General features: G+C 36.2%; 1 protein-coding gene across 1 annotated transcript; it reads left to right on the top strand.

The window, feature by feature from the left end:
* The first annotated feature begins 1,423 nt into the window (after nt 1–1,423).
* LOC135225808 (protein disulfide-isomerase A3-like) lies at nt 1,424–16,283 on the top strand. The gene is made up of 10 exons (XM_064265306.1): nt 1,424–1,635; nt 4,245–4,332; nt 4,442–4,562; nt 4,906–5,040; nt 5,845–6,052; nt 6,718–6,850; nt 6,994–7,157; nt 7,269–7,497; nt 15,234–15,362; nt 15,770–16,283. Exons 1-10 carry the CDS (start codon nt 1,499–1,501, stop codon nt 15,872–15,874), a joined length of 1,449 nt encoding a protein of 482 aa, XP_064121376.1. The 5' UTR covers nt 1,424–1,498; the 3' UTR covers nt 15,875–16,283.
* The last annotated feature ends 7,650 nt before the right edge of the window (nt 16,284–23,933 follow it).

The raw sequence follows: 23,933 nt of genomic DNA, 5'->3' as shown, positions 1-23,933 counted from the left end.
TAAGGCGTATGGAATTAGAGGGACATAAAATTTAATGATCATGCAGAATCCAATTATTATTATAGTAAATAGATGTATTCGATTTTGGATTCTACGCGTAGAGAGTTATTACCACTCGGCTACATCTATTTACTATAATAATAATTGGACTCTGCATGATCATTAAATTTTATGTCCCTCTAATTCCATACGCCTTGGAAGTTGGAAAGCTAAATGATTTAAGAAAATATTCACCTTGAATGGACAATTCTGAACTTTGCTAAAAACATTTTATTTCCTTACTTTATAATCAGGAATTAGAGGGACATAAAATTTAATGATCATGCAGAGTCCAATTATTATTATTATTATTATTATTATTATTATTATTATTATTATTATTGTTATTATTATTATTATTATTATTAAAATACTCATAGTAGCACGAGTCTTAAAGTGGAGAAACAAATCCATTTATGTAATTGTAGCTACATATATTTAAAGATAAAACAGTAAGGATAGCTTTCGGGAATCTGTTCGGATTCCCTTTTCAATCTCAGTTTTCTCTCGAGATATATGTACATTTACATGACTGGATTTGTTTCTCCATTATTTATTATTGTTATTATTATTATTTTTATTATTTATTATTATTATTATTATTCATTATTATTATTATTATTATTTATTATTATTATTATTGAAGATTTTTCTTAAAAAGTTATTCCCTGATCGTCAGATTTTTTTATTCAACTTAGTTGTGAAATTTCTGTTTTGGGTAATTTCAAACACACAAATCTTATCACTCATTCTCAGAGAGAGAGAGAGAGAGAGGAGAGAGGAGACGAGGAGATGAGAGAGAGAGAGAGAGAGAGTTACTGTTTTGTTAAATGAAGGGAAATAGGATATTTCTCGAGATATTTTTGCTAATTTTAGTCGACTTTCTTGTAGGCGAACCATTCAATTTGTTCCATTCACGTTTACAAATCGTATTGTTCATTTACACAAATCACTTAATAATCACTGTTTACTCCGGGCAATGTATTTTCATAGAACAATATTTCAATCTATGTTGAAGATGAGAGCTCGCGTATAAATGATTGAGTTAAATTGCAGAACATATGTCAGCTGTTTACTTTCGTTTAAATGGACCGCCACATGTGTCAAACCTAAGTGTAAGGTTGTGATTGGCCATAGTATTCGGCCCTTGGCCAATGGTCGTTGGCCAACACAGAGACAGATGGCGTTATTATATGCGGACATTATAAAATCTTAGATTGATCCCAGCTGATTTGACATCTCAAAGTTGATGAAAGTACGTGAGAAAGGATAAAACTTCATTGTCTAGTGATCAGTATGGTATGTATTACTCCTGAGTCTGTAGACGACTGTGTAGAAAGATTTTCGGAAAGAGTATCTGTCAACTTGGTGCAGCATCGTACACAACACAACTCCCTTGCCGGCATTTAAACAGTTACAGTAGGGAGACGTCCGCCAAAGGGATCGCTTAACGTGCGAAATGTTAACTAAGTTGTTTGTTGTTTTTGCCATATTGGCGGTGACTTTAGGTGACGACGTCCAACAGTTTAACGATGCAGACTTCGACGGGAAAGTAGCCAGCTATGAAACTGTTCTGGTGATGTTCTACGCCCCGTGGTAAGTTTGTCCTCTTTCGCCCTATTGATGTAAGCAGTAAGGCTGTAGAAGTTACGAAGTCAGTTTTAGGTGTGGATTTTTACCTTATATTCCGTTATGTGTTGGTTATCAATTGCCTTAGCTTGTATCCTTATAAATGCCCTTTTGCATTGAAGGAAGCACAGGGTTTCGCTTAAAGGTAGTAGTCTGTGGTAGGCAGCTTCCATGATTCTAGGAAGAAATAGGTAGGTACGGCCTATCCTTGGCACTGTGATAATCACCCACTCTGCATAGGCTGGGGCTATGGAAGGAGTGGCTGTATATTACTTGGCAACTGTCTGTTAAATGTTGGGCGTCATTCGATTTCTCAGTTAACTGTATGAGGCTAGGCAGGACTAGCTTGAAAACGTCATGGGCCATGCTAACTTGACCTGTATTGCCAAATTAAATTTTAAAGTACAAGATTGATCCTAACCTGACCCAGGGTGTCACATCCTACAGTTTCCCTTTGTGGGCCTCAGTTATTGCACAAGAGACTTTCAATGGGTTAACGGAACTTCAGTGTTAGCTGCCAGTTTGTCAAATCACAAGTATCTAGGCTATCTTTCACTTGGAGAACTGCCATCTGAGGTGTGGTAGTAGTAGTACAGACGTATAATTTAAACTAAAATTGTAGGATTTTGACAACGGTATTATTTTACTTAGATACCATAAGCTAATTCTGTGAAATAGTTTGCTGTGTTCTTGAAATCTCGATATGCTTAGTATGAAAGCTTTCTAAAACCTATAGAAATTTTACTGTTAGAAATATGGAATCTATGTGTGTAATGTGCAAGAAATACTATACTTGCTTGAAATGTTTCATCTTATTCTTTTTGGTAGTTTTATTAAAATTAAGAATTGATTGACATACAGGTGAAAATGAAATGGGGTATCAGGAGCAGTGACAGTAATTCTACTGAGCCTAACCTGACCTAAACTTGTGGAATTACAATAGGTAAACCAACATTAAAAGCCAGCTGAATGTCTTAAACATTACACATTTATGATCATTAATTTCAAAACCTACAAACATTTGGCCACTAATTACAAATCCTAAGCCCATCCAAATATAGCATTGCATTCTTGCGAAAGTGGTCTAAATCATGAACCGAGTAGTACAGTAGCCTATTTCAGTCACTGCCTCTTACTTGGAATGGTTGTATTCGTTAAAAGTGGGCTAGTTTGTTGCTAAAATTATAGCTTTCTAAAAACACTAAAGGTCTAATATTTTGTCCTAAAAGATTTGTCAAAACGGCCTTAAACTTGAGAGGTCAAAGTAGAGATCATCAGTAGCAGTAAGTAGCACAGCGAACAAGCTGACATAGCAGTTATTATTTTTAACTAGAAACTATATTCCTCTACTTTTTACCAGTGGTAATGTCTGAAGCATTGAATGAATGAAAGTCCCCCAGGGCTTGGGAGATCATATTTCAAATAAAAAATGAAGTACTGAGCACCTCTTCAAGGATTTAAGACTTGTGTCTAGTCTGTAAGTTCTCTGTAATAATACAGAGGGGTAGAGCATTTGTTGACTTAATGCTTCATGATTTAGTCACCCATGATGGATACCCTCACTTAGCTTCATAAATAAATCTTGAAATAAAACTTGAAACGGCTTTAGATGAACTGCTTAATTAAACTGTTTATGGTAGAAAAATTCTCCATTAGGGATTTGAATCCTTTGAGTATTACCAGAAATCTGTTTTCCTAGTTTCCTTTTTGAAACTTGTAAGTTTTCGATAGCTTTTTGTAGAAGCAAATAGGATATGGTCCAGTAGTGTAATGCTTCTTTGTTCTAGAGAGTTCCAAGTTTGTCTCCTGGCCACTTTTGATTAGCTTGGTGGCTTATGCCCTTTTGTTCCTAATCCATGTGAATTTGTATTTCAAGAATTAATAGCTTCCAAACTTAGTGGAATTTAATGCTCAAGCTACAGGCAAAGAAATAAAACCAAAAAGGCAACAAGAGATTCATAGTAAAGGCAGTTCCTGAGTCATGACTGGCATTGATGACGTCAGTTAGTTGTTCATTGGTTTTAGAATTTCTGGCTACAAGTAAATTTAATATATGTATCGAGTAGGTAACTGGTACACTATTGTGTTAATCGTGCATCATTGGTCTTGGGTAGAGTCTAGTATTTTTTTTCCTTTTTATAAAATTAGGCAGGTTAATGACTTGTACTTCACCTTATGACTTGGTGTTTTAAGACCAGGTAGCATATGTAGTATACAGCTGGGGAGTACTTCATTCATTTGGGTTCAATCACTATCACTGATGGTTAAGTGATGAAGCACTGACAGAGCTCCCTCAACTTTCTTTTGCGAGTTTTTGCATATTAAAGTGACTTTTTGGGACTAATAACCATTTCCTCAGTTAATGACTAGTATCTAAGAATTCTATACACTAGTCTCCGTAACTCTAGGTAACTTCTTTATTTATAAGCTCATGTGCGCTTTTACAAGAATGTATCAATGTGTACTTACCATTAGAAATATTTAGTACTTCAATTAAATTTTTATGGAAGCCTGTTCCTAATTAATGCTTTTTTGTGTATTAGCTGTGATTTTCATTAAATTTCACTACTTTTCAGGTGTGGACACTGCAAGAGACTAAAACCAGAGTTTGAAAAGGCTGCTCCAACATTGAAGGCAAATGATCCTTCAGTTATATTGGCAAAGGTACATTTGATGTAAACTTTATCCATTGCATAAATTTAGTACTTTATTTGAAAAATAAATATTTTAAAAGTATTGATAGTGTTGGTTTAGTATAAATTTTTATTAACAGGTTGATTGTACTGATGATGGTAAAGATACTTGTGGAAGGTTTGGAGTTTCTGGGTACCCCACTCTCAAGATTTTCAAGGGTGGTGACCTCTCTGCAGATTACAATGGTCCCAGAGATGCTAGTGAGTACTGTTCTGCATACCAGGGGTTACCATGTTTCTACTGACTTTGGTCATTGCAGATTTCTCATTCAACAAATTTAACTTGTAACATCCAGTTTTATAATTAGATCTGAAGTACTTTCTTAGTAAGAAACATCCAATTTTATAATTAAATCTCAAGTGCTTTTTCTCAGGTTGTTAATTGTTGTGGTGTAAATGGTCAGTTATGAGGAATGGCCGTTTTGTGTGAGCATGGAAGGAGTTTGTACAGTAACATTGTTGGTTTTGATAGTTTAAATATCTTTGACATCAGTATTGCTATTTTAGTCAAGTATAGGGAGTCTAATCAGTAATTTTCTTACAGGTGGCATCATTAAGTACATGAGATCGCAGGTTGGTCCAGCATCTAAGGAATTGACTTCAGTTGAAACTGCTGAAGCCTTCCTATCAAGTCAAGAAGTAGGGATAGTTTACTTCGGAGGAGAATCAAAACTTAAAGGTAAGAATACCAATTTGGCAGTAGACACTCACTAGTGGAAGGTAAGTGCACAAATTTATCAATAATTCATTGCAAAATAAACATATTGCTTTAAGAGTTATGGAAAATGGTTTTGTAGAATGGAAATTTTTCCAGTGTTTAGTTACTTAGCACAATTTTAGTCGGGATTGATTCAGTTTTGCCTGGTTGTTTATGGAAAATGTGCATGAAAAATTGAGGATTGTAGTTAGAATTATGGTATAGAAGACTGCTTGTGAAAGAATCATTATATAGGAGGCTGGTGGTGTGAAGTTTAGATAGGTCCAAGTCTTAATTTTCATAACTGGTATGATGGTAAGGTTCACTAAAGGTTGGGTGGACTGATGGCCAGACTTGGTTACTCTGCTGTAAAGTCAAAACAGTTTGGAAATACTAGCAGCTATGTTGAAGGCTAGTTGTTTTCTTGGATTGATAATTTTGACAATCTTGAATCTTATTTTTAAGAGAAGCAGAAGTTCAAATGAACAGGCAAATGTTCATGGTAATGGTAGAGATTAGTAAGTGTCAGGAACTTTAAGGATTAAATTTTTTATTTTTGTAAAAAAAAAATTTATACTGCAGTTTGACAAATTTAGTTTTTAATGCAAGGGGTAGTTTGTTGAATGTATGAACGTACATGCAGTATGTACACTTTAGTTTGTGGCAGATTGATAACCTGGTATTCTTGTACTTAGTGCTAAGGGGTAGTATTAATGCTTCTGTAAAGGTCTTTAAAACTGCCATTGAATATAGTGATGCCATTGTGAATTTTTTCTTGAATTTCAGATGCCTTCATGAAAGCAGCTGACAAAATGAGAGAAAGTGTTAGATTTGGCCATTCACTAACTGCTGCAGTCAATGATCATTATGGAAAGCAAGACGTTATTGTTTTGTTCAGGCCAAAACATCTTAGCAATAAGTTTGAGCCTGATAGTGTCACTTATGAAGGATCTGCAGACAAAGTGGAAATTGAATCATTCATTAAAAAGAACTAGTAAGTAAATTTTTTTTTTATAAATACTATTGATCTTAAACCTACTTGGTTCTAGAGTTGGAAGGGGCAAACAGTAAGCTAGGCAAGTGGGTCTAGTTGGTAACAGGTTGTCAGGCAGGCTTTATTTTCATGAGTTTGAGTGTTATGAAAATTTGAGTAGAAATAAATTGAGAATTAGCATTAACTATTGTATGCCTTTCTATTTGCTTAAAGAAAACTGTTACATTCCTTGTTTGTATGTAGGTGAAGCAGAAGGAAAAAGGCTTATAAGAAATTACAAAGCTTAAATAATCTAATGTATTACTAAATATGATAGTGTATTATAGAAAACAAGGCAGATAAGAACATGATTAATGTAGACTTGAGAATATCTACAAAATTTGTGAGAAAAATCTGAAAAGCTATGAATGAAATTTTCTTGAAAGCATACTACAGTACACAGTTATTTAGACAATTCCTGTATAATTTTATTTTAAAATTGGTAAAATTGGTTTGTCCAAAGATAACTTGACTAACTTGACTGGAATGCAATGCAAGTTAGAAGTTGTTGGCTCTGGCTGGAATTCCTTTTTGTACTCTACTTGAAATGTGTTTTTTTTTAAATTTAAGTCATATTTTATCATCTAGGCATTAAGGAATTTTTATTTAGAATTTCTTTCCCTCAGCCATGGATTGGCAGGTCATCGCACTCCAGACACTACTCAGGATTTCCGCCAGCCTCTAGTTGTTGCTTACTACAATGTGGATTACATCAAGAACACAAAGGGAACAAATTACTGGCGTAACCGTGTTCTGAAGGTAAACTAGGTTTTAAAACATCCTTTTGAATTAGAGTAAACAAATTGTTTTATATCTGAGATCCGAGTTAATAGTAATTGAAAGTGCAAACTCTCAGGTTCATCGTATTGAAGATTAATTATAAATTTTGGATTATTTTGTAGGTGGCCTTAAAGTTTGCTGATGACTTTACTTTTGCTGTAGCAAATAAAGATGACTTCCAGCATGAAATAGAGGAATATGGAGTGGATTTTGTTGCTGGGGACAAGCCAGTCATCTGTGCACGTAATGCTAAGTCACAAAAGTTTGTGATGGCTGAAGAATTTTCGTAAGTATGTCATAATTTATAGTTTCAAAAATAAAAGTAAATTTATTTGCCATATTGATTAGGATTAAATTAAATGTTTACACTCAGTTTTAATCTTAAATTTTCTTCCAGGATGGAAACTTTTGAAGCATTCCTTGTTAAGTTGAAAGCTGGAGAGTTAGAACCATACCTCAAATCTGAACCAATTCCAGATCAGACAGGCCCAGTGAAAGTAGCTGTTGGCAAAAACTTTGATGAACTTGTTACCAACAATGATAAAGATATATTGATTGAATTCTATGCACCATGGTGTGGACACTGCAAAAAATTGGCCCCTACATATGATGAGCTAGGAGAAAAGGTAAATTTACTGAACTTAGTTTCCATGTCTCTACAGTATTTCATATGTTAGTGCACATTTTTACCTATGTCATTTTTTTTTTTTTTTTTTGTATACTTGCCTATTTATGCCATTTTTAACTCATATTTACTGTATATTTCATGTCCTTTCATAGTTTTAATCATGTATGAAAATAAAATTTGCTTTCTTGCAGGGCTTGTAAATTACTTGCATCATTTTTGCTTAATAGTTGTGTTTTTTAATAGAGATATTAGATCATCAGGATAATCAATTTGTTTGTGGGGAGGAGGATTTGGACTGCTTTTGATGTCCAGTCATGCAGTAGTCATACAATGTAACCTGAGGTAATGAGGTGCCGTAGACACCATAAATAAGGCTCTTTGCGTTTGTCTTTGGCCTTGGCTACATTGCTTATTGCTGTGTACTTTATCCATTGTCTTGATATTTTTTCTCACTTAGCTACCTAACTGATCTATATTTTAGCTACCTAACTGATCTATATTTTGATTTAAGATTAAATTCCTCAGGCCTCCTAGGTAAGTGCTATTCAGCCTCCTAGCCAAGTGCCTTTCATTAAACTACTTCCTATGAAGAATAAAGACTCTGTTATGTTGTAATAAGGACTGGCAAAAGTCTAGAAACCACAGGTGCCTTGTCAACTCATGATAAACAAAGAATAGTGTACTAATGAAGATGCAGGGTCAGATGGAAGAGCCTAGTCAGTCATGGCCAGAGTATACAGACTAGTAAATGGCACAGAACCTGAATATGCGGCATTACCTATGAAGCAGAAACTTGAGGGATGGAACTGGAATATATGGCTTTACCTATGAAGTGCTCAAACATTTTTAGAAAATGGGCAAGTTGGAATTTGGAATTCTGTATTCCATAGCTCTGGTGGAAAAGAGCAATTCCTTCTCCAAATCTATCTTGTGACATTCCATTATATCTATTGAAAAGACTTTAAGAGCATGGAGGAGCTAACTGTAAAGTTCTAGCTGCTACAGGTGAGGCTTTTGCTCACTTATACAACATGGAGGCCACCTTATTGAGGACTGTCAACCTTGCTTGATGGGAAGTTTAGGACCTAGGTGGAGGAATGGGAGGCAGTAGTAGCCATTATGGCGAACATTGATGACCTAATGTTCTACAAAGGACTCGCAAACCCTCTAGAATCTTTGAAGACAAGCCCTAACCATGGGAGAGGGTGTTGGAGGGGATGGTGGAACCTTGGTCTTCTCTAGCTGCTTATACCAAGTGGCTGATACTTGGGTTGACTGTGTTGTCTTGAAAGGCCAGATTGAAGCTGTTTGGTAGATAATGGTGTTGTGGAGTATGGACAAATTATCTGGGATGTTTGTGAAGCTGGGATGTGTCATAAATGTGTTTTTAACTGGAAGGAGTTGTTTTATGAGAAGGCAACTTGGATCTTGAAGTAGACCTAAGTAGATGAGGATGAACCTGGTCCTCTAGGAAAAGGTCAGATTCTGTGATGGTCAGTCACACAGGTATAGTTTCATGCTGCTGGAACTGTGACCATTCATTAAAAGCAAAACATCATAAAGTATAGGATCTTGAAACTTGGACAAGGAGAGTTCAGACTTCTTTGAACCTGACAGCATGATTGTCTTGTAGCCCAGCAACTAAGACATCTTGCAGAAGTTGAGGTGTGCAGTTTGAAGTTGAAAATGTCAGACTGAATTGAGGATCTCCACACAGAATGTGCCATCCTGGAGTACATTTAAATCTGAGCTCTTTCTTCATGTAAGTTATCCACTATCAATTGTCCTTTGATAAATTGAACTGGACACTTGAGGTCCAAGGAATACAGGGTGATTTGAGAGCTAAGATGAATTCCACAGGGTCCAGGATTTTGGGTTGCTACACTCACTGAAGGCTGCACTGGGCAACAGAGAAGAGCTGAAGCAAAGGAAAAGAAGTAAAGTATCACTAAAGAGGCTGTGTAAGAGGAGACTGTAGGATATTGGAGGCACTAGTAATATGATGGTGGAATAATGGTCTGAAGGACAGTGAATGGATGCAGAAGAACGATTGGACGAAGCCTCATTTAATGGAAGGAGGGAGAGATTTAACACTAGTGGTGACTGGACTTCGGTGATTGATGGTGCTTAGATCAGAGTTCACTCACTTCAGGGCATTTCTTTTCTCTTTCGAGAACCCGAAGAAATTTCCGTAGGTGAAGCAAAATTCTCCATCTCACAACGAACACACACCTAGCAGATCACACCCACACTGAGAACACCCAGAAAAAGAAAAAAGTAAAAAAGGGAAAATATGAATAAAATCGGGCAAACTAAACCGGCTTTAAAACAGAAAGTAATCTCGTCCTATCTCAAAGGCGGTAGAAAGTAACTGATGGGTCACGGAACGCCAAGGGTATTGTGGGTACTACAATACCCCATGACCTGGTATAGATGCCAGTAGTCCCTGGATCTCGCAAGTTATTTAATTCTACCGGTTTCCAGCTTGGTGCTAGTATTATCCTAATGTTAAGACCTCAGGTTTGTTAGTTATGAAAAATACAAATTAGTTAAAAATGTCATTTTCTTGTGGTTATCCATGCCAGTTAGATCTGTTAACTATTGATTATGCTTCTGGATAAGGTTAATGGGAACTGTGGGTCTGGGCCACTGTCAGTATTATCATCATATAAATGAAGACATACCCTAGAATAAGTGCCGCACACTTAGCTTTTGTGTACTCTGCCACCCAGTTGCAAACTAACACTTTACATCCTTATACACTGGAGCAGACTGGGAGGTCAGATCAGTCTGGGATTCCAAGACAGAACACAGTCATGATTGATTACACATACACTTGGGCAGCAGAGTAATCTTTGTTAGTTGGGTATGCCAAAGTAAGTGCTTTGTAAGAGTGGCCAAGGCAGAAGCTGTTGCATAAGCACAAGTAGGAAGCCCTAGAAGAGCAGTAGTTCCATGGGCAAAACCATAGATCACAGGTATGGAATTGTCACTCAAGTATCATGAGGTAGGGACACAGGCAGTGAGATAATAGGTGTAGTGAGAACAGGTGATTATGAGGCTGCCGTTGAACTCTTCTGTGGATGAATCGGCTACAGAGAAAACTGGTCCTTTAACATGGAGGCAACCTTTTTCTTGAGCTAGGTCAGGGAAGAGGCATCTGAAGATCTTTGTGTTCAGCTCATCAATAGGCAATTCAACTATAGTGGAAAACTGGTGCTGGAGCTCAGTGGCAACTTTCTTGAGCCAGGGCAGAACAGTGTCTGGCTAATGAATGGAGTTTAGGTGTTTAAGAAAGGGGAGGCAGATGGGTGCCAGGAGAGGAGGAGAAAATAAGATGAAATGGAAGTAGCAAGCAATGAGGGTTCTGGAAGATCCTTCTTAGGAGTGGTCTTGTGTCATGGAGCATGTCAGAAGTTGTATCCATGGTGTCAGATGCATGACATTAATACACTTCTTGGTTGTAGAAGACTGCAGTGAAGTCTGATGGTGGGAAGGGGGCCGGGCAGTAGCTTTGGCCAGTGGAAAAGGGCTATGTAAATGGGTGTCGCCAAAAGATAAAATTAATGAACATGACTTAGCCATCCTTGCTCGCACATTAAAAATACAATCATGGTCTACTCTGCCACCTGACACTTCATACTTCTTGTAAGGTTATACCTCTCGAAGACTGTTTTCTTCAGAAATCTCTCTTCATCTCCAGTCTCAGTTCTCATAGTTCTCTTCCTGATAGACCTGGTAAATCTGGGCCTTCCAATTTTTATGGTGCCCATAAGAGTCCAGCTGAAACTCCTACTCTCCCTGGATATATGGTGGACATATATAAGCCCCATCTATCTCCTGTTCTTCATCATCTCATATACTTATGGAAGTTTGATAATTTCCCATAGTGTCATTTCTCACTTTTTTGCCAATTGACTCCCAGTATTCTTGAAGCTTTATTCAAGAATAGGCAAAATCTTTTTGATATAGTTTCATCATCATAAAGATTCATGTCCACATCACTACAGATTTTACCAGACTTGTGTATCCGTTTCAACATGTATTAGTTCCAAATCTTATTCAGTCTGCCAGTTTTTTCTATAGTCTAGCTCCATATGTTATTTCATTCCTTGTCATTCTTTGTCCCCTGACTTCTGTTTTTCTTAGATTCATTTTGAGTCTTATAATCTTTGAAAAAGTTACTGTAAGTTTGGGTATGGAGCTCATCTGACATGGAATAAAACTAGACTTATCCTTCTCCTACTGCATGTTGAGCACTGTACATTTCGTTACTAGTTACATGGATAATTCTTGGAACTGGAATAAATCCAGAATGAGTTAGGGAGTCTACTAACTATAGCTTCTTGGGTATTTTAGAGTATGTAAACTCTATAATATGTAAACTATCTGAAGCCCTGTAAATCTCAGCAGTTTTAATTTTCATATGAGCTGAAAAAATTTATCTTCTAGGGGTTAAAATTCTCTTTTGGGCAGAGGTCAGGAATTTGTTTAACTGATTTTTTTTTTTTTTTTTTTTTATTTTAGTAGCCAACCCTTTACAGGGAACACTCCAGAGGGATCTGTACACCAAAGTTTTCAAGAGGTTTTTGGGTATGTTTATCATTTGTGACATAATTGGACATTTTTCCTTCCATTAGCTAACCCAGCAGTACGTATGTTAAAGATGTCTTGATACACATTACTGAGATGGACTTCTTTGGGAGGGGAAGCCTGAGGTCTGCTTTGATATTGATGCTGACAGTCTGGGAATTGTAGCTTGGTCCAGGTGGCTTCAACAGGAATGGAACTCTTCCTACTACCTAGTACTTATTTTTTTGTGGTAGTCTGCTCTTGGATGGTCATCCTACTGTGTTATGTAATTATGAAGCTTCTAAACTCAGGAATTTACTACACTCCAGTAGTATTATAATGCTAAAAAATTTTGCACAAAGTCCCTTAATGCTTCAGTCATAAGGCATATGGCATTTTCATCAAATGGTATCTCAACTACTCACTAGGTGGTGCAGGTGCATGATGTTCCGTTGTGACACTGTTTCAATCACTAGGTTATGGGTTGCCCTTGAGCAAAAGCCAGCAAACTAGTCACCCGCTGATGGATGTCAGCGGTCAATCAGTATCCTGGTAGCCAAGCTAAATAACATTCCATGTAAAGGAAATTAGAATTATCATTCTGACGTTTTTTCTCTGAGATTTTAGTTGTAATTTATTTTTCATGTAACTCTGCTTACACCCTCATTTTCTATCCGAAGAGGGATTTATTTTAGCACTCAAAATTTGTAAAGTATTAAAAAACACAACCAATTATTACTACATACAGTATTAAATTTGTTTATAATCAAAATGTAGAAAGATGCTAAATATTAACCTGTAAATGTTTGGCTAGGCTTATTGATTCTTGCCTGATCTGTGAAAGCAGGGTATCCTATAATAAGAATTATGATTTTTAACTATTAATGTGTTAGAAGTTTCATGTAGTTAACAGTTAAGCAAATATATAGTTGATCATTACAGTGCAGACTGGCCTTGTCGAGTTGTCCATTTGGACTGATTCTGAGCCTGTATGGTTGATGCCTAAATTATTGATGCCTTGAGAGAAAAATTTTATACTCTTCATGGTGAGGTTAAACAGGAATACAAAAAATATATTTTCATATATAATTAACAATCCATAATGGTTAGTAGGTAATACTGACAGTGAGTAAAAACTAGAGTTGAACTTAACTTTTAAAAATTTCATGTAAATTTTAAAAATTTCAGGTAATATCATAAGTTTATATTTAGTAAAAAAAAAAAAAATTAAAACCAATTTACTTAAAGATTGATATCGAAAGATAAGTTGATTGATCCTTTCGAACATAATTAAAAACAATAAATTCTTTATTCCATCTACAGTAGTTATAACCAGTTTCAGTTCATGAAGACAATTCACATCCTGATATTTAGTGTAACCCCTAAAAGCACCGATAACTGTTAATGTAGTTACCTTTCACCACTCACTCTAGGCCTCTGTGACTCCTGTCAAACCATTCTATTCGTAAAGAACTGTTCCTAATTTCCATATTTGAAATACGTATATATTGTGAAAATATTCTACGTCAGTATGACATGAGTTGTCAGCGCTCCAGGCGTGCTAACCAAACTTCATGCTTCTGTGTGTTAGTAAACTTAAAATTATGTTAAGTAAGGAAGTTATAAATTAAGATAATTTTGATAATCATCCTATTTACACACTTAATATTAATATTCTGATATGATATCAGAAATGCCAAATTCACCCACTTATGTTTTGTGTAAAATATCATCCTTTTAACAGAAAGGTCTTTATACAGATTATGCTTTGGTAACTTAGTTGGTAGTCCTGTTCGTTTCTAAATATAAATACTTAAACTTGCTTGAAACCAGGTGTTTTCATACAGTTTTATTTTTTACTTATGGAACCAGGTGTTTTCATGCAGTTTTATTTTTTACTTATAATTAATTCTAAATTTCAGTTTTTCTCCAGCAGATTAACATATGGAATATAAAAAAGTAATAAGATCTGAACAATATTTTATAAAGTGGTACAGAATATTGTAATGTAGCTTGAATAGGTGTGTATTGACCCTTGCCACTGGGAACTTATGCCATGAAAGGTTTTGGGTATCCCTTATGAAGATAACACTGGGACTGGCTTTCTCAAGAAATCTGCTGAAATCTAGTCTTATTTGGAACTGACAGAAAACCCATTTGGGTTCTTGGTAGTATTGTCCAAGTGCTGCCATGAACTGCTCTTGTAGGCTGTACTGTATTTTGTTCCTAAACAAAGTTTTAAAGAGACAGAGACACACTTGACTTAGAACCATTTTGAGAAACTTTTCATGAGTCAAGTTGACTGCAAAACCTTTAATTCCATGTGGATGTCTTGTTCTTTAGAACTTTGGTGGCTTTGGTGGGGCAATTGGCAGCATACCAAAGTACTTTGCATAATGCAATTCAGGTTGCTCACAATTTCAGACCTTTCTTCTGTAGGCCTGAATTAAAACTACCAGATTGGAAGCAAATCATGGAGTTGTCAATTTGTTTCAGCACTGAATGACAGGCCTAAATTCTATTTTCTGTTACATTGGTACCATCTCTGTAAGCCCATAATAATAAATGGCAGAATTTATGGAGTAATGAGCTTGATGGTCTTAGATTAAGCAAAGCCAATGTTGGAATATGGAATTTGTATTTTAATAAAAAGTATGAACTTATTGAATTCTTGGGCCAGCCCTGTCCTGGTAATATTAACTCAGTGGGCTGGTTAAACTATTCAGTTCCTGTGTGATGTAATGTTTTATTTTATTTTTTTATGTTGAATTTAATCAGTTTTATGGGTCAGAATTGTTTGGCACAGCCAAATTAGTTGTGTAATAGGCTCTTCAGAATTCTGCTTGGCTTACCCTAAATTATGGTGATAAAGGCTTTTCCTGATGAATGTGCTGTATTAAGCATCAGTTGTGGCTGTTGAAGCAAAGGCTAATCTGCTTCTGAGAGAGAGGTTGCAGTAAGATAATAGTAGATTGTGTTCAGTAACTATGTGGTATGTGTTCTTTTCCTCAACTGATCATTGTAAGAATTTTATGTGGTCAGAGTAAAAAAATATAAATCATATGCAGAGATTTGCAGTCAAAATATAAAAATTTTGAGCAGATATCTGCACATTTATTAGATTATTGTTTTTCACAATAGTTAATTTGCAAATCTTTTCAGATGGCAGAAGAAAATGTAGATATTATTAAAATGGACGCCACTGCCAATGATGTCCCGAGCTCATTCCATGTACAAGGTTTCCCAACAATTTTCTGGAGGCCCAAGGGTGGATCACCTGTCAATTATAATGTAAGTATAGCTTTACAGTACAGTACTCAGTTGAATGATGTCCTCTCACAATCTAGAATATTGTACAATCCAGGGTTTCCAGGATTTAGCAGTTTGTCAGAATTACATTTAACAACTTCAGGCTGTCTAGGTTTCTTTTTATGGTAGTTTCCTTTTATTAGACTTGGAAAAATTTACTGCTGTAATATTTAAGGTCGTTGTGAACAATTCATGAGGTGTTATATCCTTGAAATTCAATAGTGTGAGTTGGGTTAGTCTTAAGCTTCATTTACGTAGTGTATCTGTTGAGCTTCTAGGGAGTGAATAATTAGGGTTGTTGATTAGCAAAAAGTCATTGCTAAACATTTGAAGTTGGTATTACTTTTAACATGTTGTAGAATGATCTTTAGAAAAATAATTTTTTTCAGGGTGGTCGAGAACTTGACGACTTCATCAAATATATTGCCAAGGAAGCCAGCGAGGAGCTTAAAGGATATGACCGTAAGGGTAAAGCCAAGAAGTCAGAGCTTTAAATTAAAAAAGTTAGATAGAATTACCAAGTTTTGTACTTCTTGGTGGTATGAGAGAGAGCAGTGTTGAGTGCAATCATCCTTACTTTAGAGTAAGAAAGAAATAGATGCGGACAAGATGTTAATTTGTTTATTTATTGAAAAAATTCATAGCCCATTTTTGTATTAATCATCAGTATTGGAATGTGGAGATTGTACAGTTTAACAACACTTAGCAAGATTGGTGCCTCAAGGTTTTATAGTATGCAAGAATGTGCGTGAGTGTATTTCAAGATTTCTTTATAGCGTGTTAGTGGAGAGGAAGATTTTCATTCATTTGCTATCATTCCCTGCTCTTGTCATGAGCACAAGTGCACAAGTCTCATTAATTGTGTAACAAGTGGAGTTAATAAATTTTGTAATATATTTAAAAGTTAATTTTATGCACCTCCAAAGTAGTAAAGTTACAAATCTGTTTGGTAATAAGTTTTTTTTTTTTTTTTTTTTTTTTTTTTTTTTTGTTTTTTTTTTTTTTTTTTTTTTTTTTTAGAAGAAAGATGTTGTCTGATATCATATTTTTGATGGGTAAATGTTTATCCTGGAAGAGTGAAAGTATGACTTTTACACATCTAGTTTAGAAACCCAATCGAGATTCATTTAGAATAGACTAGCTACATACCCATTGCTTTAACCAGATACGCATCTGTAATATTGATTAACACCAAGCCAATAAGGTTTGTGGAATCAAAGATTGATTTCTCCCAGTTCATTAAAATTATCCACTGAAAATCAGAGGCTTCTCTAGAGTAAGGTTGCTCAGAATAATGTCAAACCTCTGGGGTTTCCTGCGATCTTGAGATGGTCTGTGATACTGCTTGGCATAATCAAATAGTTTGCTATTTAAGGCAACTTGAAGAATTGGTCATTCAGAATTGCTAATTTTTTACTATCAGATAGAGTAAGGAAATGCTGAAGAGAACAGGCTTCTTAATTTGGAAAGAATGAAAATATTTTGGGAAAGATATATTCTGAATGTGATAATAGCAAGAATTGTGCGTATAGGTCTTAGGATCTGAATTGGCACAATTTGAACTGCGTGTTGAGATCTGTTACTTTCCCCCTAATGAACTGTCACATGGTTTGCTAGTGGGAGTTGTTGTCTACGGTTTTAAAGAATTAAACCTACCCCATCAATTCCCCTTTGAACTCCTGAAAGATGATGGTGACTCAAAGATTAGTGGGCAAAGATCAACCAGTTTTCAAGTCAAGTAATGAACCAGGTCATGATTCTTGACAACGAAGTAGCAAAAATAGGGCGATAGCCATCCTCATTTTCAACCTTGGATGTTAACTTGAAATTTCCTTGTATCCTGAACAACCTGCTGTTCAGATGTACTGTTACAGATATGGATAGTTCAAAGAAACGGAATTTGCTGCATCCAAGAGTAAATGTTCCCTAAGTTACTGGACTATGCTTGTGTATTTGCTATAGAGCATTTAATAAGCTTTGCCATCTACTATGACGAGTGCATTATATTCTTTTCTTGTTCTTAATAGTTCTGCCAATAAGTTTTTTAAAACCTTGAGTGGCTATTTTAATTAATATTCTTAAACTTCATTACTGCTGAGTCCCCCATGATGTGAAACTTATGAGGCCATGAGGTAATGGACGAATTTATAAAACTGCTTTTATATGCATTAAAACTTTAGGTCCTATTCCTTCCTTCCTTATTGGTAGGGGAAACAGGAGTTAGTTTGCATCATGGCAACAGATACCTACATTATTATTCGATGCCAACCAAAATACTTGCATTTTTAATGTTAATGATTATTGCACCAGATATAATTGAGGCCCTTTTGGCTTTTTTTAAACCCTTATAATTGTAATGACAAAGTCAGTGCTGGGCCATATGCACCACTTAAGGCAAGAAAAATTCTAATTTTCTAATTTTTCTTATCTTCCATTTATACATCTTAGACAAATGAATTAGTGAAATTTTTACCGTTTCCAAGGTACAGGAAAACAATGGAAAATAAAACTAGAACACAGTAAGAACCAGATGCTGTAAATGGTAGATTTATGTAATTATAAGGCCCCGTCTCCACAGTCGAGCTTTGGTCAACGAACTTTGTCCGATGTGACGTCAGAAGCGTAGAAAAAGCAAGAAAAGTCAGAACTTTGCCGCGGTTTCTCAGCTTCTGACGTCACATCGAACAAAGTTCGTCGAGCAAAGCTCGGCCGTGTGGACGGGGCCTAAGTCTAACAAGAACTTATGAAAGGTTTAGCGTTGACAAAAATGCTGTGAACATTGTACAAGGGTCTGGTATGGCTCGGTCCTTTGTAAAGCAGCCAATGCTTGAGACAATCACAACAGCTGTGTATGCCCTGTTATATGTAAGGAGAAATTATTGATAACTGGGGTAGTGACACAAATATGGAATAGAATAAGTACAATTTAACTATTGTCTTAATGGCTGCTTAAGACCCAAGGGCTTAATCGTAAAATATATACCTGATACTTTGTGAAGAGGAACACGAATATTACAGGGAAAACCAACGTGATTAATGGAATGTAATAAATAAGTAAAACCGAATTTAAAGTTTTTACCCTGGTGCTGCACCATTATGGATACCATTCACTGGTTACAACTTCCATGCCATAGATATTTCTTGCAAATTTTGTCATTGAAGGTAGAAAATTGCAATATTTACAAAATTGTGAAAATGCTTCTTGTAATGAAAGATCTTCATTGATTTGCATAATTGACATGGCATAATACTAAAATATTTTATTTTCATAGTAACCCAGCGTGTAAACAGTCATGGACCAGCTCATTGATGAAAATGTGAGTTTAATGCAACCATTAATAAATTACGAAAATATAAAACTTGTTAATTGAATGCAGTGTAATGCATGGATGTTAAAATAGGTAACTAATACAATCGTTAGAAAATTGAGTTAAAAAATATTTTTACTGGATTTAAAAAGGAAAGGTACAAAATCCAATAGTCTAGTGCCTAGTAAAAACAATCAATAATAATAGTAATGATAATTTTTATTTTCAGCTCAATATACTAAGAATAGACAACGTGCAGTCTAGATACATAAGATAACATGCTAAAAAACGAAAACCAAAGATGAATCGACAATATCCATATTTGCTGAGGAAGTATAAAAGAAGGTAGTCAAAATAATGGTCATACCCGTACTAAGATTGAGAATAGTTAAAAAAAGAATGTTACAACTATATTGATTATAATCACAGTAATAAAGAAAAAAGGAAAATACCAGTAATGACAATAATCATAGCAATACAATAAAAGTGACAGATTCTGCAGATGACATTTTGCAAAAACAGATTAAGTCATACAGGGAACACATGCCTCATTTTCCCATCTTCCCCGCAATTTAGATCTTGCTTCACTACTTGGGATGCTTTGTATGAGCGAATTGCTGCGGTTTCGCAGTCGGGTGTCAGGCTGGACATTGTTCGCCTTACAATGATTTTTAAATTGTCCAGGTGGTTTTCTGTGATAAACCATTTCAACAGTGTTTAAAGTGTTGTTAATGGAGTGTGTCATCAAAAGTCCAAGATAGACTGAAAAATATCCCCAGAAACCTTTAGTGACTGCTCTTTCACTGTTTGCATGAAGTTTTGTCGAAAGAATTAGACGCCTAATATAAATTCCTAGTGTCCTATTTGAGATGTGCAAGGTAGCCTCAGAATTATAAAATGCCTGTTTATATGTGAAATGTGTGCACTATACAAGAAAAACCGTTAGAACGTGCGTCTGCTTTGAACATGTGACCCAGTAGTTATGTACACAATTCTACAAGCCTAGTGGCACAACAACACAATGCTATGAGATAAAAAAAATGGACAAACTGCAATCTTTTATTTATAAATTGTATTAACTTACAGCATAAAAAAATAAAAACCAAAGAATCAAACCTCTTTGAAGCACTGGTTAGCATACTGGAGCCTAACAATGATTTTATGAATCAAGGTGAAGGTAATGTTGACAGTTATCCAGGAATGGATTGCTATAAGATGTACCAAACCGAATACCTTTTTTGAAACCAAAGCGAATGATGGGGACAGTAATTACTATGTATTGTCAAGGTTTAAATGAAGCAATTTTGTTCAAGAATAAGCCATTTACTCTGCAGCCAGTGGCAGAAGCTGAGGGACAATAGACCTCTTTCATTTGACTAAACTATTTTAATATTATTAAATCTCCTTATTCATTGAACAGAATTACCTCGTGAGGGGTGTTAACTGAATTGAATAGCTCGTGAGAGGTGTAGCACCAGTAAAAGATACATGTATATATACAAGACACCCAAAAGGGTTGAGTCAAATAGTTGAACTATCCCTGTCAAAAATAATGAGCTGTAACATTGAAGTATGAGTTCCTCGGACGAAGTGGTAATGTGCTCCATTACCGATCTTGAAGATGGCGGTGGTTCGATGCTCCGCTCCGCCAACATTGAATCGGAGAAATTAATTTCTCGATGTGGTTTGGATCTTGCAATAAGCTGTTGGTCCCTTTGCTAAGTAACCAACTGGTTCCTAGCTACGTAAAAAATATCTAATCCTTCGGCCCAGCCCTAGGAGAGCTGTTAATCAGCTCATTGGTCTGGTTAAACTAAGATATACTTAACACTGAAGTAGTTACAGTTCAGGCTAAATCTCTCTCTCTCTCTCTCTCTCTCTCTCTCTCTCTCTCTCTCTCTCTCTCGCTCCTCGTCTCTCTCTCTTTTGTGCCTCTCCTCTCCTCTTCTCTCTATCTCTACTCTCTCTCTCTCTCTCTCTCTCTCTCTAGATATATATATATATATATATATATCATATTTATTATATATATATATATATATATATATATATTATTGTTATGTTTGTGGCTCCTTTCAAGAGCAATGGATTTAAGTTGCGGTAATTGAAGGCCAAGAATGAATTAAGAAACCATAACTCAAGAAAAAATAAAAGATTATGGCTTAGAGGAGGTTTCAGAGTGAAGGAAGTTAGGTAAACTCAGAGGTTTAACAGGTTTTCAAATATTTCTTTACTTTAAGGGAACTAAAGGCAGCGAGATCGGCTCGCTGCTGTAGACAGGAGTGGACCAGTACTACTTGATCTTGGTAGATTTAACACAGGGGAGGTGGGATGAATTTCCAGTCACGTTACAAAGATCAGCTTCCAACAACTATGCACATGGTAGGGCATCTGCAAATATATGTTATGACGACATCAATACCCTGGCTATAAACACGGAAGGGATCGGAAAAGGCTTTGAAGACTAAAAACGACCCCTTTTGTGGGAGATACTGCTTAATCACAGAAGCGTAGGACAATTGCTTTCACAAGACGGATGTTACGTAACTTACGTCCTGGCACTATAGCAAAACTGATCACTACGGGACACTTAATGATTCAAAAACGGCATGGGAGGGCGCTTACAGCATCTCCACGTTCAAAGTGGGTAGTAGGGTACACAGTACAATGGCTGGGAGTGACTAAGGGCCATAAGTTGCTTGTAGAAATGAAACACAAAAGAATCAGAAAATGTAAGAAGGAGAGAGTGCTTTAAACCATTAACTTGGCACTTTACTTGATAGCCTCGGCTCATCCGTCTCCAATGTGGGAAAGCACAATGGAGTGATAGAACAATTGAACACATGGAGCAGTCTCCAAGAGATATTGGGGGAGGGGGAGAAAACACTGCTCAGGTGAAATGACCTTCTTTTCGGATGTGGGGGGATGGGGTGCGGTGCGACCGTCTTAGAAGGAATCTTCTGCAGCGAGCGCTTTTATTATTAGTAGAGTGAGAACTGTGAGATTGTCGGAGTAGGGGACTGCCCCTACCGGAATAGGGAATAGGGAGATGTTTGGGCACTTTCCTCCTTCCCCAGCCCCTCTAGCCGTTGAAGAGACGGTACTCAGTAGCTTCGGTCTGGTATAGGCCTAGCTGTTAGGTGTGAAGAATTTTAGGTTAAGAACAGCTGACAGCCGTCAGATGGCGGCTAGCGACAGCGAGGGAGTATAGCCAATACACTCCTCCCCTCCCTTCAAGAGGAAGGGGAAGGCGACGTGGAGAGAGAAAGAAGTCAGGTAGGATCCTTCCATGGCGACAAGGACAAGGAGAGTAGTTACCGACCAGCGTGAATAATTTTGTCATTGAAAAAATGTGAAGAATTTGAACAATCTGGGTATGAAAATTTGGTCAACCAGTATTGAAGCCCAAGTTTTGTGATTAGTTTATTGTTTGTTATTAGAGTATGTCCTTTTGTTTGGAGTTTTTAGGTTATTCAAGAATTTGTCTGAGAAATTTTGTTCTTGTCAGGAATAACAAACTATTAACTAGTGATTTGTCGATTTTTAAAATCAGTTTTGTGTTGACTGAACCCTGTTGCGATTTATCTGTGAATGCAGTTTTAGTAATTTAATTACAAATTGTTCTTATTAGAGTCAATGAATAGTAACCAGTTCACTGATATTGCTTTGCTTTAATATTTTGAGGAAATTGTTGATGGTTTTTGTTTATTTTGTTCATTTCTGGTATCGGCGTTTTTCAATTCCTCCACCTCGAGGGTAAGAGACCTACAACCCCCCTCTCTAGAGCCTCTCCTCAGTAGCCGAAGTGGTTGTCAGACAACACCACCGATAGTGTGTAATGTTAAATTTATTTTATTTTATTTTATTTTATTTTATTAGTTTTTTTTAAGGAAATCTAGTGATTAAAAATTGATACCCTGTTGTCATGATTGCCAAGGGCTGTGGTTAAGTGTGTGTAATTTTCTGTGTCTGTTTTCACCATTTTTGTTGTGAGTGGAAAGCAGAACTTATTGACGTTAGTTTTTTTTTTCTTATTCTTGTTTGGTATTAATGTTTCCAGGAAAGAGTGAGTGATGATTATTTTGAACTTTTTGTTGTTGAAAATCTTGTTGTAAGACGTGTTCAATTCACTTGTTACTTTTGGCTTATAAACACGTCAACTGACCCTATTAAAGATAGTAAATTTTGATTAGTCTAAACCAGTAACAATGCAGTACGAAGCTCGCAATGGAATAGTATACAGACACATCAGCTTTGCAGAGACGCAAATACTTGGGGAGGAAGTGATGATCCATTCCGGAAAGCTTGTCACTTTTCCCAAGGTATCATTTTGTGAGCTGCCTTGAAGTTAAATAACGAGGCACTCTGCTAGTCCGGCGACCACAGGTCGCTGGGAAACAGCCACCCTCAAAATACAACACCCCCTTCCAAAAGCCGTTAACTTTTGGCTTGGGTATGGCTGACCAACGATTGGTCAGGCCCCCTGGGAGAGAGAAATCAATCAATGACCTGCCTAAGGGGAAAACGAGGGGGGGAAACCAGCGGCCTGACACCACTTACGGAGTCAGGCTTGGACACTTGAAGGACATCGACGTGCCATCGCCCCGTGCTGTTCCGTTGCGGTAGCCGGTTACCGCTAAAGTTTACTGTACGTAATTATTAGTTTCCTTAAATACACGGGCCCTTGTGTAAGCTTTAGATAATACAGATCATGTTCAATTCACCCACTGAGTCTTATTTAAGCATGACCCCCAGTATTGCAGCCGACCAGAGTAAGTAGACCCCGACAGGACGGGGTCATATATGTATATATATATATATATATATATATATATATATATATATATATATAAAATCACATTTAAATGAGTAAAAACAAAAAAGTAGTGATACCGTCTCCTAAAGATATGCACATCTGAAGTTAGATAATAGTGACATGACAGAAGAAATAATAGAAATGATAATAATGGTAAAGTGCATTCACACATGTGACATATCATGCACTAATAATTACAATGTTCATAGTTTAGGCTATATTAATTGTAACAGTGGAAATCTACATATGATCACATATGCAGTGGAGATAGACAAGAACGGAACAGTGATAACAGTGTTACCAGTTTTAACCTAAATAAGCATTATCAAAATTGCATTAATACTATCCTTAATTTGTCACTTTTCTGTGCCACATCAAGAATCTATTTGGGCATTGCAAATTTTAAACCTTTTAAGTATGTCACTGAGG

This window comes from Macrobrachium nipponense, chromosome 13 (assembly GCF_015104395.2).
Source record: "Macrobrachium nipponense isolate FS-2020 chromosome 13, ASM1510439v2, whole genome shotgun sequence".
NCBI lineage: Eukaryota > Metazoa > Arthropoda > Malacostraca > Decapoda > Palaemonidae > Macrobrachium > Macrobrachium nipponense.
Note: the sequence above shows the minus strand (reverse complement) of the source record. Positions and strands in the feature narration are given on the sequence as shown.

Excerpts from the sequence above, each read along its gene's own strand:
- LOC135225808 (XM_064265306.1), top strand. The coding sequence starts at position 1,499 with ATGTTAACTAAGTTGTTTGTTGTTTTTGCCATATTGGCGGTGACTTTA. Across the intron at positions 6,851-6,993 it reads GGCGTAACCGTGTTCTGAAG|GTGGCCTTAAAGTTTGCTGA; the intron begins GTAAACTAGGTT and ends ATTATTTTGTAG. Across the intron at positions 15,363-15,769 it reads GATCACCTGTCAATTATAAT|GGTGGTCGAGAACTTGACGA; the intron begins GTAAGTATAGCT and ends AATTTTTTTCAG.